The sequence below is a fragment of the Crocodylus porosus genome, unplaced genomic scaffold (genome assembly GCF_001723895.1).
Source record: "Crocodylus porosus isolate Cpor-Errol unplaced genomic scaffold, CroPor_comp1, whole genome shotgun sequence".
In the NCBI taxonomy this organism is placed as follows: domain Eukaryota; kingdom Metazoa; phylum Chordata; order Crocodylia; family Crocodylidae; genus Crocodylus; species Crocodylus porosus.
Genome location: NW_017728886.1, coordinates 35887566 through 35900661, shown reverse-complemented (window position 1 = coordinate 35900661; position 13096 = coordinate 35887566). Strand labels below are relative to the sequence as shown.

At 41.2% G+C, this 13096-nt stretch overlaps 1 protein-coding gene across 2 annotated transcripts in view; it reads left to right on the top strand.

Moving 5' to 3' along the window:
• The window catches only part of LOC109308148 (macrophage mannose receptor 1-like), a 105222-nt gene that overhangs the window by 73936 nt on the left and 18190 nt on the right, over positions 1-13096 (top strand). For both annotated transcript variants that reach the window (XM_019532449.1, XM_019532439.1), the window contains exons 20-25: positions 2433-2575; positions 3053-3167; positions 4910-5079; positions 7268-7370; positions 9136-9356; positions 10564-10729. In XM_019532449.1, coding sequence (XP_019387994.1) covers positions 2433-2575; positions 3053-3167; positions 4910-5079; positions 7268-7370; positions 9136-9356; positions 10564-10729 — 918 coding nt within the window. The remainder of the gene's footprint in view (positions 1-2432; positions 2576-3052; positions 3168-4909; positions 5080-7267; positions 7371-9135; positions 9357-10563; positions 10730-13096) is intronic.

Below are 13096 nucleotides of genomic sequence, written 5' to 3'. Positions count from 1 at the left end.
TAGATATCAGAAGGCGCTACTTCACAGTCAGGGCGGCTAGGGTCTGGAACCAGCTTCCAAGAGAAGCGGTGCAGGCTCCTACCTTGGGGGTGTTTAAGAGGAGGTTAAATGAACATCTTGCTGGGGTTGTTTGACCCCAGTACTCTTTCCTGCCATGGCAGGAGGTCGGACTAGATGATCTGCTCAGGTCCCTTCCAACCCTAGAAACTATGAAACAACACTCATGAGCCGCTTGCTATCTAGAGGTATGTAGAAAATACATTTAAAACTGTATCTATGTCTGAATCTTTCCAAATCTGTCTGAATCAATTTGGAGGGTTTTGATTTGATTCAGGGAGATTAAAGGGTCCTCTGATTTGATTTGGGTTCAGAGATTCGGCCACCGAATTGGGCTTGTCAATAGAGAGTTAGGCCTTTGATGCAGGTTATTTTTGTAACTTTAGAAAGTTAGTAGCACTACAAAAACAGATAGTTTTAGGGATGTGCAAATGTGCCTAGCCCCCTGAAACACACATAAGTTACCACAAAGCCATGCTCTCAAACTACAGGATTAATAAGGGGTTGCTCCTCAGTTCCCTGCTCTCAGGGCAGTCTGTTGACAAGCAAGATGGGCTCACTTAAGGTGACCACCTTTTGAAAATGGAAAAACAAGACACATACCCACCCCTCCCCCTGTCCTCCTGCAGATGGAATGGCTGGATGGGGCCGAGTGCAGCCTTTGGAGTGTTAGGGGAGGATGTGGACTGCCTTCTGCAGGGCTCAGGACTCCCTGTCCTGCCGCCCTTCCTTTGGGGGCCTCCATAGGCCAGGAGGCAGGACCTGGCATGGTTGGGCAGAGAGGCTCAGTGCTGTTTCTGCCAGAAGACCCACACTGGTTGCACTGCTGTGGTGAGGAGCCTGCTGCTCACCTAGCAGCAGCAGGGGGCATAACTCCACACCACCACCACCCCTGGTGCTGCCAGGCAGTCAGGGGTTCCCTTGCCATGGTGGCGCAGCTTGCACGGGGCTCCTGGCAGCAGTGCCACCAAGCCTTCCCGTCCCACTCTGCCCTCCTGTGCTGGGTTCCATCTGGAAGCAGGGCAGGGAGCCTTGAGCCCGCAGCAGACAGTCTGCATCCACTCTTGCTCCATGCACAAATTTTGGGAGGCCCATGCACAGATCTTGGGAGGCATGTGTCCCCTCCTTCTCCTCTCCCTGGGAATGTATGCAGCGGTGGGGAGCCAGCCCCCCAGATGGTTAGCAGCCATCCTGTGGCTCTGTCCTGCTCCCCCAGCCAGGCCCCCTGATCGCACATTCCCACCTGGCCCTGGGACTCATGCACTGCCCTAGCTGGCAATGATCTCAACACCAGCTACCAACCCTGTCTCACTCCCTCACCATGCAGGCCTCAGTCTGCCTCCCCTGTCCCCCATCCCTCCTCCTCCCCCCAGTAGGCTTACCTGTAGGCAGCTAGGGGAGATGCTCTCCACAGCTTTATTGTTGACCACATGCATTGTGTCATGCTCCCTGTGTCCCACTCCCCTGAGTCCCAAACAGCCCCTTGCAGGCTGGAACTATGCCAATCTGCAAGGGGAAATCCACCATTTCCCATGTTTTTCCATGGCAAATGGAAAACCTGGATCCCTACACATGATACTGGGATGATATTTAACTGTGTCCAGGGGAATCTGGGACAAAAATGGTTTCCTAGAATCATTCAGCCTGGGACTGGGACTTCTTTAAATTTTTGGGACTGTCTCACCCAGTTATGGATAGGTGGCCACCCTAGTCTCATTGACAGATTTGTGCTGTTGCTGGTGCAAGCCACCTTCCATGGCAAGGCCTAATTGGGTGGCAGAGACCTCCCAATCAACCCTTGGTGAGGCTGCAGCCCCTTCAGCCTCTGTTGACCAGCAACAACAACTGACAAGGTTGACAGTAAAGTCACTACCTGTGGGGCTCTCTGATTAAGTCAAGACAGTCGAAAAGCCCAAGTCTGAATTGATTCAATCATTTCAGGTTAGTCTAAACTGTGTAGATTGGATTGATAAACAAGTGAACAGACATTCGTTTTTTATTCTGGAAATGCACTATGGAATACTTGAGGGTCAGAGAGACCTGAAGGGGTTGCACACATATTAAATTTCTCATGGAGATGTTTGAAACAACAACCTTTTGTTGCAGATCCTCCATTTTTGTGATGGATTAGGCATTTTTTTAGTGTAATGAAAGCCAGTGATGTGTGAATGTTTGCTTTTTTGTTGTGCTAAAAAAGTGGAGGTAGCATGACAAATATAATGTGTGCAAAGGGCCTTTATACTTTTAATACCAATATACTTCAGGTAACAGTAGTCTAATTAATGTAACAGTGAATTTTTTTGTTTCAACAAATAGGCCATATAATAAGTTTTCATAAGTTATTCTTATCAGTTACTTATTTTTGTTGTGTTCAGGATTTTGGAATGATATAAACTGTGGATATCCAAATCCTTATGTATGTGAAAGACACAACAGTTCCATTAATGTGACTGTTCCTCCAACAACACTTCAATCTAAGGCAGGATGTCGAGAAAATTGGCTTTTGTATAAGAATAAGGTACAGTAACATACTTTCTATATGCTGTATTTTTGGCAGAAGAATTGAATGTAGAATAAGCAGATTTCAATTTTTTAATATTTCTTACTCCTAATACATCACTGGATGGGATTTTGACAAAGGGAGGTCAGTATATGTATCTCTCTCTTTTTATTAATCTACTCTCTTTTGCATGCAAAGTGTATTCGGACATTTTCAATTATGAGACTGCATGCAAGCAAATTATATACACATATTCTTATACCACATACTGTTTTTTCACTGACTCAAATGTACCAGCTTCAAAAGCCTATTGTAACTAGGGCTTTTAAACAAATCTGTAGAAGACTACATTTAAATTGTTTTATGACTATGCCAAACATTTTCTTTTCTCTTTTCTTGCACAAGGCTACATGGTGGTCATGTGTATTCAAAAGGAAAGGCTTCCAATTTTTAGGGAGTATTGAAATAAGATATTCAGATTTATTCTCATTTTAGTGTTATAGAATATTTGGCTCTAAAGAAGATGAGCGTAAAAGCTGGCATGCTGCAAGGAAAGCTTGCATGGATTTAGGAGGAAATCTGGCTACCATACTTAATGGAGAAGTGCAAGGTACTGTCCTTTCATTTTTTTTGCATTGGTCTTTTGCAACTAGATAAGACCTCATGTAATATATACCAAAAAAATTATAAATGCACACTTGCATCAGTAAAAGTTTTAGATGAGAATATAACTACAAAGTTTGACTTGTAGATGCTAAGAGTGCTATATGCTTTTTTCAGCAGTAGCTCTCAGCTGTAGAACAAAGTAATACCATGATCTTACCAGGCAGGGAAAATGGCAGTTAGAGGATTTTTCATTCTGTGAAAAAATGGAATAGGAAAATAGAGTTGTAAGTGGATAAAGAAATAGAGGAGCATGTAGGACAATGAGACAGGAACTATGAAAAAGTGACACTGCACTAAACTTACTGATGTAAATTCAAATGATCACAATATTAGCAGTCATAGTGAAAGAACTCAGTGTTTATATTCTGGTCAGTTACACTGGTGTACATTTAGAAAAAATGCCATTCATTTTATCACAGTGCATGCTTTTCCAAATGCTAAAAGATCAGGAACGAGAATGTGAATGCTTGTTTATTCAAAATGTAATTTGCTTTATAGGCAAACCTATGATTTGAATTCCTATTGTGAACACCTTGTGCAAATTCTGGGTAGTTTCTGCATAGGGTTTCATTCCAGTTAAGAGGCAAATGGACAATAGGGCAAAATCACTATTACTTCAGCAGTGCAAGTCCACTGGAAAGGGGTTGACTTCCTGAGCAGTTCTTGCCAGGATAATTGTGTTAATATTTGGCAAAGAATCTACAGGTTTTATTTTTGGAAGGTAAGACACAGACTGTGTTCATTTAATAAAACATTGGAGGACTAAGAGCTAGGAACAGAGAGAAATGCAAATAGATATTAAGTTCACAGGTAGAGGAAGCTCATTGCTGAAACGCTAGAAGTTGGTAAAAGTTAGTTTCTCAAGAATCATTGGTTACTATGTATTAAAAAGTGGCTGGGACTACTTTCAGTGACACGTTTGGTATGTTAGAAACACAGCAACAATATTGAACAAAGTCAAAAATAGTTTATTTCCTTACTCTCTAAAATGAAAAAAACTATTTTGAAAGATATTCCTATCTTGTTCACAATTTAATTAAGGTCTTTTTCTGTTCTTTGTATCTTAAAGTTTGAGTAATATCCATTCCTTTCATTTTTACTCACAAAAGTGACACACTATCATATTATAAATTCAACAGTGCTCAATATACTGAGACTATTTTGGAATCTGGCTATCCCATATATCCCCACATATCTCACAGGCTAGAAACAGACATCGTTTCTGAAGTGGGATTAACTACTGGGATATGTTCTGGCACAGCTGACCCACTTCATTGGTGTCTACAGATGTCCTCAAGGCTATATTCCCTGGGGGTCAGGCCTCTGCTGCTCCCGGGACTGGATTCTGCTGGGTAACAACCCCAGGTGCCACACACTGACTCAAGATGTGTGTCTGCAAGCAGGGGGAATCTCTATGGATTCCCCTGCAGGGGAACGCCCATCACACATAATAAGCAAACAGACATCTTCCAAAGGATTGCAAACCGTGACTACCTTTGGTCCTGGCATCATTTTTGGGCACTTGAAGCGTGACAAGGGGCTAGGACATCTTTTTGTTCACAACATAGCAACTTTTATGGCAGTACAAGGGTGATGTTTGTTTGCACCCATAGATACATTAGCAACTTCATTGATGAGAAGCGGCTGTGTTCAACAATATGTTGCGTCTTCTTTTTTTTTTTTTAGCTTTCCTCATCTTTCATTTAAAGGGTTCTGTAACTGACACATGGATTGGTTTAAATGATATAAACCATGAACTCAGGTTCCTTTGGACTGATGGAAGTGGAGTATACTATACAAACTGGGCGAATGGCTTTCCATCTGGACAGGCGGATTTATACTCATATGATAGCCAGGTGAGCATCAATTGCTAATCACGAATCATGTTTAACTAACTGTAACTAGTACTCCCAGGAGAACTTTACAGGAGAAAAGTCCCAGGAGAACTTTCACAACCTTTTCTCCTATGCCTGATGAAGGGTGTTCGTGCCTGAAAGCTTGCAATTAAAGAATTCATTATTTTGCAGAAATCTAGTTGGTGTAATAAAAGATATCACCTCTACCACGAGTAGAGGCAATACCTCTACCTTTGCTTCTAGACCAATACAGCTGCAACCTGGATACCTGACACACAGGATTCTCAGATGCTTGAGCAATTAGCACAATGCTGTTAGGGAGATGAGGTGGGTCTGGCTTGGGACTAGCTTGCCAGTATTTAGGGACCTGTCAGAAAGAGAGAAGGGATCTTGGACTGTCCCAAGCTTTGAGGCAGTCCAGGTTCCCAGTAGCCAGTACTGGCTGGATCAGCAGGAAAGCTGATCTTTAGAAACACTGGCAGGACTCTCAGGAGTGCCAGGTTACAGCCAGATGAGATAGTAAGATGCTTGTGTTTTGTTCTGTCTTCACACTTAGGGTCTGTTTTGCTTGCATTATTCTTTTCTCCTATATAATAAATCTTTCTGTTATCTTGTATACTTCCTGACAGCCTGTGGTAAAGAGTGATCTGTGGGTGAGTGGTATTCCAGGCTCACTCATTCTGTGGGAAGGGGGACATAAAATTGTTTCAGAATCCAAAGGGAAGCCACCTGGATCTGGCAGAGATTCCCCTGCTACATCTATGAAGTCCAGTATAAGGCTGGTGTAGCTGAGGCTTATGGGGATAAGGAATCATCTTGAGGAAAACTTTGGCCTGTTCCTTGGGATAAGGAGTGGGATAGGAGGAGAAAACTTGGGGCTCCAGGGGTATGCTGTGGTCAGGGTTGTGAGTGTGATAAAAAGATTATATTTGTGATGTATTTTCAAATAAGTTCTGTGGCTTTGGAAATGGGTCAGGGAAATCACAGAATCATTGAAAATTAGGGTTGGAAGGGACCTCAAGAGGTCATCTAGTCCAACCCCATGTTCAAGGCAGGACCATCCCCAACTAGATTTACCCACCCAAGGATTTGTCTTGCTGGGTCTTAAACCTTTAAGGGTGGAAATTCCACAGTCTCTCTGGGTAATCTGTTCCAGTGCTTTACTACCCTCCTAGTGAGAGTTTTTCCTAATATCTAGCTTAAATTTCCCTTGCTGCAACCTGAGACTGTTGCTCCTTGTTCTGTTCTTTGCTATCACTGAGAACAGTCTAGCTCCATCTTCTCTGGAACCACCCTTCAGGTAGTTGAAGGCTGCTATTAAATCACCTCCCCAGTCTTTTCTTCTCCAGACTAAATAAGACCAGTTCCCTCAGCCTCTCCTCAGGAGTCATGTGCCCCAGCTCCCTAACCATTTATGTTGTTCTCTGCGGGACTCTCCAATTTGTTCACATCCTTTCTATAGTGGAAGGCCCAAAACTGGACACAATACTCCAGATGTGACCTCACCAGTGCTGAGAACTAATCACTTCCCTGGATCTGCTGGCAACGCTTCTACTAATGCAGCCCCGCGTGCTGTTAGCCTTCTTCGCAACAAGGGCATATTGTTGGCTCATATTCAGGTTATTGTCCGCTGTAACCCTGTTTGCACTGTAACTATGAATTGTAAGTTAGGCTTATCAAATCTGTGACCCATTTCATGCCTAAGGTTTTTTTCAAGTTTTATTGTGAATATTTTACACAGTTACAGCTATGAATTTGGAAAATGGAGAAAAGTGTCAGGAGTGCCCACTGCCAGTTGTATGTCCCAGAGTTGGTGCAGCAGAGGGGTGATGCATTGAGGGTAGTCAGTCTCTTCTGTCATGATCAAACTCATGAAAGAGCTCCCTCAGAACTTCCTTCGGGCTTTGTTTTTTCCACTTTGAGCTAACTGATGAAGGGAAGTTATTAGAATCTCTGTGGTCCACACACACAGCCCAGTCCTGTGGAAGTCAGAGCAAGGTTAAAAGATAAAAGCAGTACATGAGGGGTATGAATATATAGAAGTCAGTATCCTAAGCTGAAAGACTGAATCTTAAAATGATAAGGAATTAATCTCTGGGACCACGTGTTTCAATGGCTGTAAAAGGAGGAGGAGGTTGTCTTTACTTCTGGTACTTTTTTACTGCTTTTTCTATTCTTTTCCCCCTAGGCTGACTGTGTTGTCATGAGAAATAAACCTATAAAGGAGGCTGGGAAATGGGTGGATGAAAGCTGTGACAACAACAGAGGCTATATATGCCAAACTAATGCAGGTGTGTTATTTTTCATCAGCCTCTTCACATAAGATTTTGTGCTATCTTTAGACATTACTTGGGGCTTAAATGGTAAATTTCCATTATATCACCTCTACCCTTCACTTCCACTAAATGACTTTTCCAAGATATGCCTATGAAAGGCTTGATTTAAACAATTTTTAAAGACTTGCTTACACATGAAAAGTACATTGTTAGAAAAATATACTAATGCAGACCCTTATATGATAACACGTAAATTGGGTTAAAACTGTTTATCTACTTGACTTGAGCCTGTTGACTGGTTAACACAAAATCAAAATAAGCCAGTTTTAGAGTTATTTAAGAACATGCACATTCAAAGGTTCCACCAGTTTGGGTAACTGGTTCAAAATCACACCATTTGCAAAACCAACTAGTGCAACAGTATGCATAGAGTAGACCTGACCTAGTGTAAATTAAACTAATGTAAATTCTGTGTGTTGAAATGCCCTTCCCCTTGGAGGCACTCAGAATAATAGCTTCTCTTAATCTTTTTGATGTCCTCTTTATTTTCTCACCAATCTTTTTCAACTTTATTGTTGTTAGCTTTGTAGAATCAGTCTACCAGTATGTGAGCTGGTTCTATTTTAGGTCTTGAGATATCAGAATTAATAGTTACTGTTGAAGACAAGGTCAACTTTTCCCTCATTTTATAGGAGGACAAATTCTCTGTCTTTAGTGGGCTCGTGTAATATTAGAAAAAGTAAAATTTGACATGCATGTTTCTTATTGGTTATGATGCATGAGCCGGAAAGATCAAGTCAACTTTCAGATCTTTGGTGGAAAAAGTTTTACCTCTAAACACCCCAAATATAATCTCAAGTGACTGTGACATAAACATGGAGCTGTTGTAATTATTTTTCTTCATATCATGTGGCTACTTTATTTCTGGAATGATTTATAGGATGAACAAGAGGGCCTAGATCATGACTATCTGACTGGGTACATGACGGGTGAGAAGGAAGAGAAAGAAAAAGGAAGGGATGATGAAGTTGTGTTACTCTCAGGTTAAGCTTAGAAGATCCTTTGATTGAAGCTGGCCAAAAGTCACTATTCCATTCCTTTTTAGATATTTTAAGATTTCAAAATGTCTTTATCATTGCAGAATAAGACCAACCTCTTCTAAATGTCATCATGAAATGGTAGGGAGAGAGACCCTCCCAACAACTCCCTTCCCCAAATAGTCAATAGCTCAGTGACTACAGCATGCATAGTGGATGCAGGGGACTGCTGTCCATCCCATGCCAGTACCCTTCCCATGGGGTGAAATGTAGTTTGTACAAAGTGAAACAGAACCAGTAGAGGTTGGATAGGTTTTTTGCATCACCAGTGGTCAGGAAATTCACCTGGGGTTCCCATGTGACAGCTATTTTGCAAATATATTTTGCAAAACATTTCTGTTTTGACAGAAAAATATTCCACCAAAACTTTTTGACTGGCTCTAATGCTGACTGATATGGACAAATTTCTTCTGCAGATTTCAGATCAGCTTCAGGCAGCCTTGTCATTTCCAGCTCTGGGGACCTGGTCATTGCAACTGATGTTGGCCTAGTACAATGCATTTCTAGTGGGCAGTTTATAGCTTGTCCTATGCCAGGAATAAAGGTGGCTTTTTTCTTCTCAGCTTTGAAAACTTATACAGCTGCAATCTGCCCCTGACCATTTTTGCATGCACGTGTGTGTGTGAAATAATACATAAACATACTGCTGTGTTTCTCTTTTTTTTCTTTTCTTTTCACTATAGACCCTAAGTTGCCCCCTTCAGCAACATCCCTGCCACCACAATTTGGTAACAGCAATTATTCCTTGATCCATTTGCCAATGAAATGGGAGGATGCTCGAAAATTCTGTAGGGGTGATCTCTCAGACCTCGCCAGCATCTTGGATCCATACAGTCATTCGTATCTGTGGCTACAGATATTAAAGTATGGGGAACGTATATGGATTGGTCTGAATAGCAATATGGTAAGAACACTAAACAAATTAATATGCTGATGCTATTCTTTCTGATAATACATTTCTTGGATTTCATGTTTATCGGTTCATTTGTGAGTTCTTTAGATTATTTAATGGCTCTAATTGTTTACATATTTGATTAATGTTTAAAGATGGCAAATTTAGTTATACTTTTGGCATTAGTTGGATTAGATGCCACATTTAAATGTTCATCTTTTTGTGGAATTCAGTTTTATGTAGTTTTTTTGTGTTGAGTTAGCTGTGTTGTGGTTTTTTTCATTATAAACTTGGGTGTATAATTCTTTGAAATAAATTTCTGATTGTTTTAAGATGTTAAATGCCATAATAAAGTGGAGGTAGTAAAAGCTACAGTCCCACTTTGCTGATGGTAAGTCAAATAGTAAGTGGCTCATCCAGTTTGTTAGTTTATTTCAACAACGCCTATCTCTACAATATCCAAAAAATTGTTAACGTTTGAAATGAACAATTACTGCAGACAATTGGTATAATCACTACTTTTGCCATTCTTGCCTATTGACAAGACAAATTAAGTACATCTGACTGGAAAAAAATACCATAGTCTGTTTCTAAAAAATGCTGAAAGAATAAGTGATGGTAGTGAACTTATTAGAAGTGGCAGAGCAATGCATTTTTCAATTTAATGTCACTTTTTTAATTGTTTCAGATCTTCTGAAAAAAATTTTTTTTAAATCTTTGGCAAATCAGAAAGTAAAAAAGAATAATTTTAGACTCAAAGAAATACTTAGTTATTGAAACAAATTTTAGGTTTCCTTTTGAATTTGAAAACCAAAAATGTTGGTTTTTCCAAATGAAACTTTTTTCCTGTAAGCAATAAATTTGATGTAATCCATATGAATTCCTTAAAAAGTGGGCCTTTTTGAGCAAAGTTTTTTTTGCACTAAATGTAGTGATGCCAACACATTTATCACTGAAAAATGACATATGCAACAACATAAATCCAAAAGTTTGAGCCACTTTCCTCTTCTTTAGATTCTTGACTTAAAAACTTCTGGTAAAGGCAGATGAACAGACAGTTTACATCTGTCAGATAACATAACTCTAAGCATGCTATTCTATTTCATGTTATGCCAATGATATAGCATAAGACAATATAATAATTCCTCTCACCAAACTGATACTGAAGAAGCTACCAGTACTTCTGATTTATCATTTATATTAATTATTTTGCTTTTAGACGGAGGGCCATTATGAATGGATTGATAACTGGAAAATGAAGTATACTAAGTGGGCAGAAGGGGAGCCAAAGCAAAAAATAGCTTGTGTCTATTTGGATCTTGATGGAGCCTGGAAGACAGGATTTTGTAATGAAAGCTACTTCTTTGTATGTAAAAGGTCTAATGGTAAGCATTTAAATATAAGAATTGTAATTATAACAACTATTTATTGACATTGCGGTATGTTGGGCAGTATACAATAGGCAGTGGATGACTACTTCTGCCCTAATGAGTTTTAAAGCCTGGAAGAATGTAACATTTGAATTAGAAGGGCTGACATTAGATAGAATCCCTATGTAAGTTCCTGTGCCTTTCACCTGTGCATCAAGGCTGTGTGGTTCTTTTTGGCTTTGCTGTCACTTTAAGGGAGGAACAAGCTTGTTACTGTACTGGACGTCAGTCGGTGCCCCACGGGGGGGTCTTGACTGCCACTTATTTGCTGGAAAATCAGTAGTCTCCCAATTCAAGCCTTAAAGGTAACAATTATGAGCTCCTGCTGCTCCCATAGTGAAGCCCGTGTCTTCCAGGTGCTATCGGACATTGTTCTCAGGAGGATCCGGCCTCACTCTGCCCTCTGGCCTGCCTCAGCCTCCAAACACTTCTCAGGTTTTGGCCATTTCCCAGCTTCTGCCTCTTTTCTCTAGCTGGGCTCTTTCTGCCAAGGCCCACTGTGCCCAAGTCGAGCATATGAGCTCCAGCCCTTAGTCTCTGGCATTGCTCTGGCCTATGTCTTGCCCTGTTAGGACTCTGCAACTTGTGGCACCTTGTTTGCACCTCACTGGTTTCCACAAACTCCCCTTCCAGCTACACACCCAGTCCACTGAATTAATTCCAACATAAATGCAGGCTGCTACCTTACATAAATTTCTCCTTTTCCCGGGGTTCAATGCAGCAGAGAAAATATCACAAAAAGAAAGGAGGGAGGGAAAAAAAGAATGCTACCACTTTAGCAGAAGTCATCTCACACATAGCACCAAAACATCATAGGATGGGCTGGGCTGCTGCTGCTGGTGACTTGTCAAAAGTTTGCAGTGTCTGTGTCACTGAGGTTCCTGGTGTTTGCAATGCAAGAACTCCTATGTACCTGTATGGTCCAAGAGCACCTACTCATCCCACCAGCCGCAACTCACACTTTCTTCCCTTCTCTGACCACCTTCTTGCCGTCCTTAAATGTCTGAGGTTTCAGCCAGCCAGGTGCCTGCCTTGTCTCACCCTTCACAGGCACATCTCATCTTTGAATAACTGACAGCCTCTGTGCCATATGCTTCGTTTTCTTAAAGGAGCAAGGCCCTGGCTCACTGCATGGGTCCTCCCTCTCCACAGGCATGGGTTCCAGCTCCTGTTTTTCTGTTTCTGTTCCCCTCTCAGTTGAGTAACAGGGTTAGGGCCCCCAGTTACAATTGGGTTAGAGCAATATCCCATATTTTTGTCATTAAGTACCATATACTTTCATTTCAATACTGAGTAAATATCAAAGACCAATAAAAGGACAAGTGGATTAGAGGGACAACTGAGCAGAAGGACTCAAGTCAGGGGAAGCAATCAAAGCCAGTGGTTATTCCTACCTACTGAGCTAAAAATGCTTCCTATCATTGCTCATGCAAAGCCTGGAATAAACAGAATAATTTTCTGAACCTGAACCTTCTTCTGAAACTCCTGTAATACCAGGATAGGCTAATTACTTTCAGATAGTAAGTGTCGCATGCAAATGTTACTACACATTGTATGAGGCAGAGACTACCATTTGTCTCTGTTTCATAGAACCCTACATGAGCTGAATGTTTAATGAACATAATCATAAAACAACAGAAGAAACAAATTGCTGAGGCAGCTCAAATATATTAATAGTGGCAGAAACACCAGAAATTGTGAAAGAGGCATCATAAGTTTGATTAGTCACTTAGCACAGCAGTGTAGTTTGAAGATGATAGAAATAGTTAATCCATTATCCTAGCCACTGAATTTTGTACAAACTCAGTCTTTGACAGTAAGAGGACAGCTAAGAAATGTGCTGGTATTTATATAGGCTTAGGCCCTCCCAGAGGTTGAGAGAGGCCCAGGCCACTCCCATTTTTTAAGGGCTCCTGGTATATTAAAAAAATATTAATTCATAGTACACTACAGGTGGTGTGGCCTGGTAATGGGACACAAGTTTAAAGTTGTATGATGAACATCTTCTTTCAATCCTGTCAGTGTATCTCTGTGTCTGTATGTATAACCTCATTTGGAGATAACGTCAAAAGTCTAAATCTGAGGCCCTCTGTGAATGAGAGGCCGAGGCCAAATGACCCTCCTGCCCCTTCCCCCTCCCCCGTGATAGGCCCTGTATAGGCTTGCTTCTCAGGTGTGATTTTGGTAATGGTAGGGAGAAGGCCAATGTGGTGCCGATCTTCAAGAAAGGGAGGAGAGTGGACCGGCTAACTACAGGCCCATTAGCCTGATTTCTATCCTGGGGAAGATCTTAGAAAAGTTTATTAAGGAGGCCATCCTTGA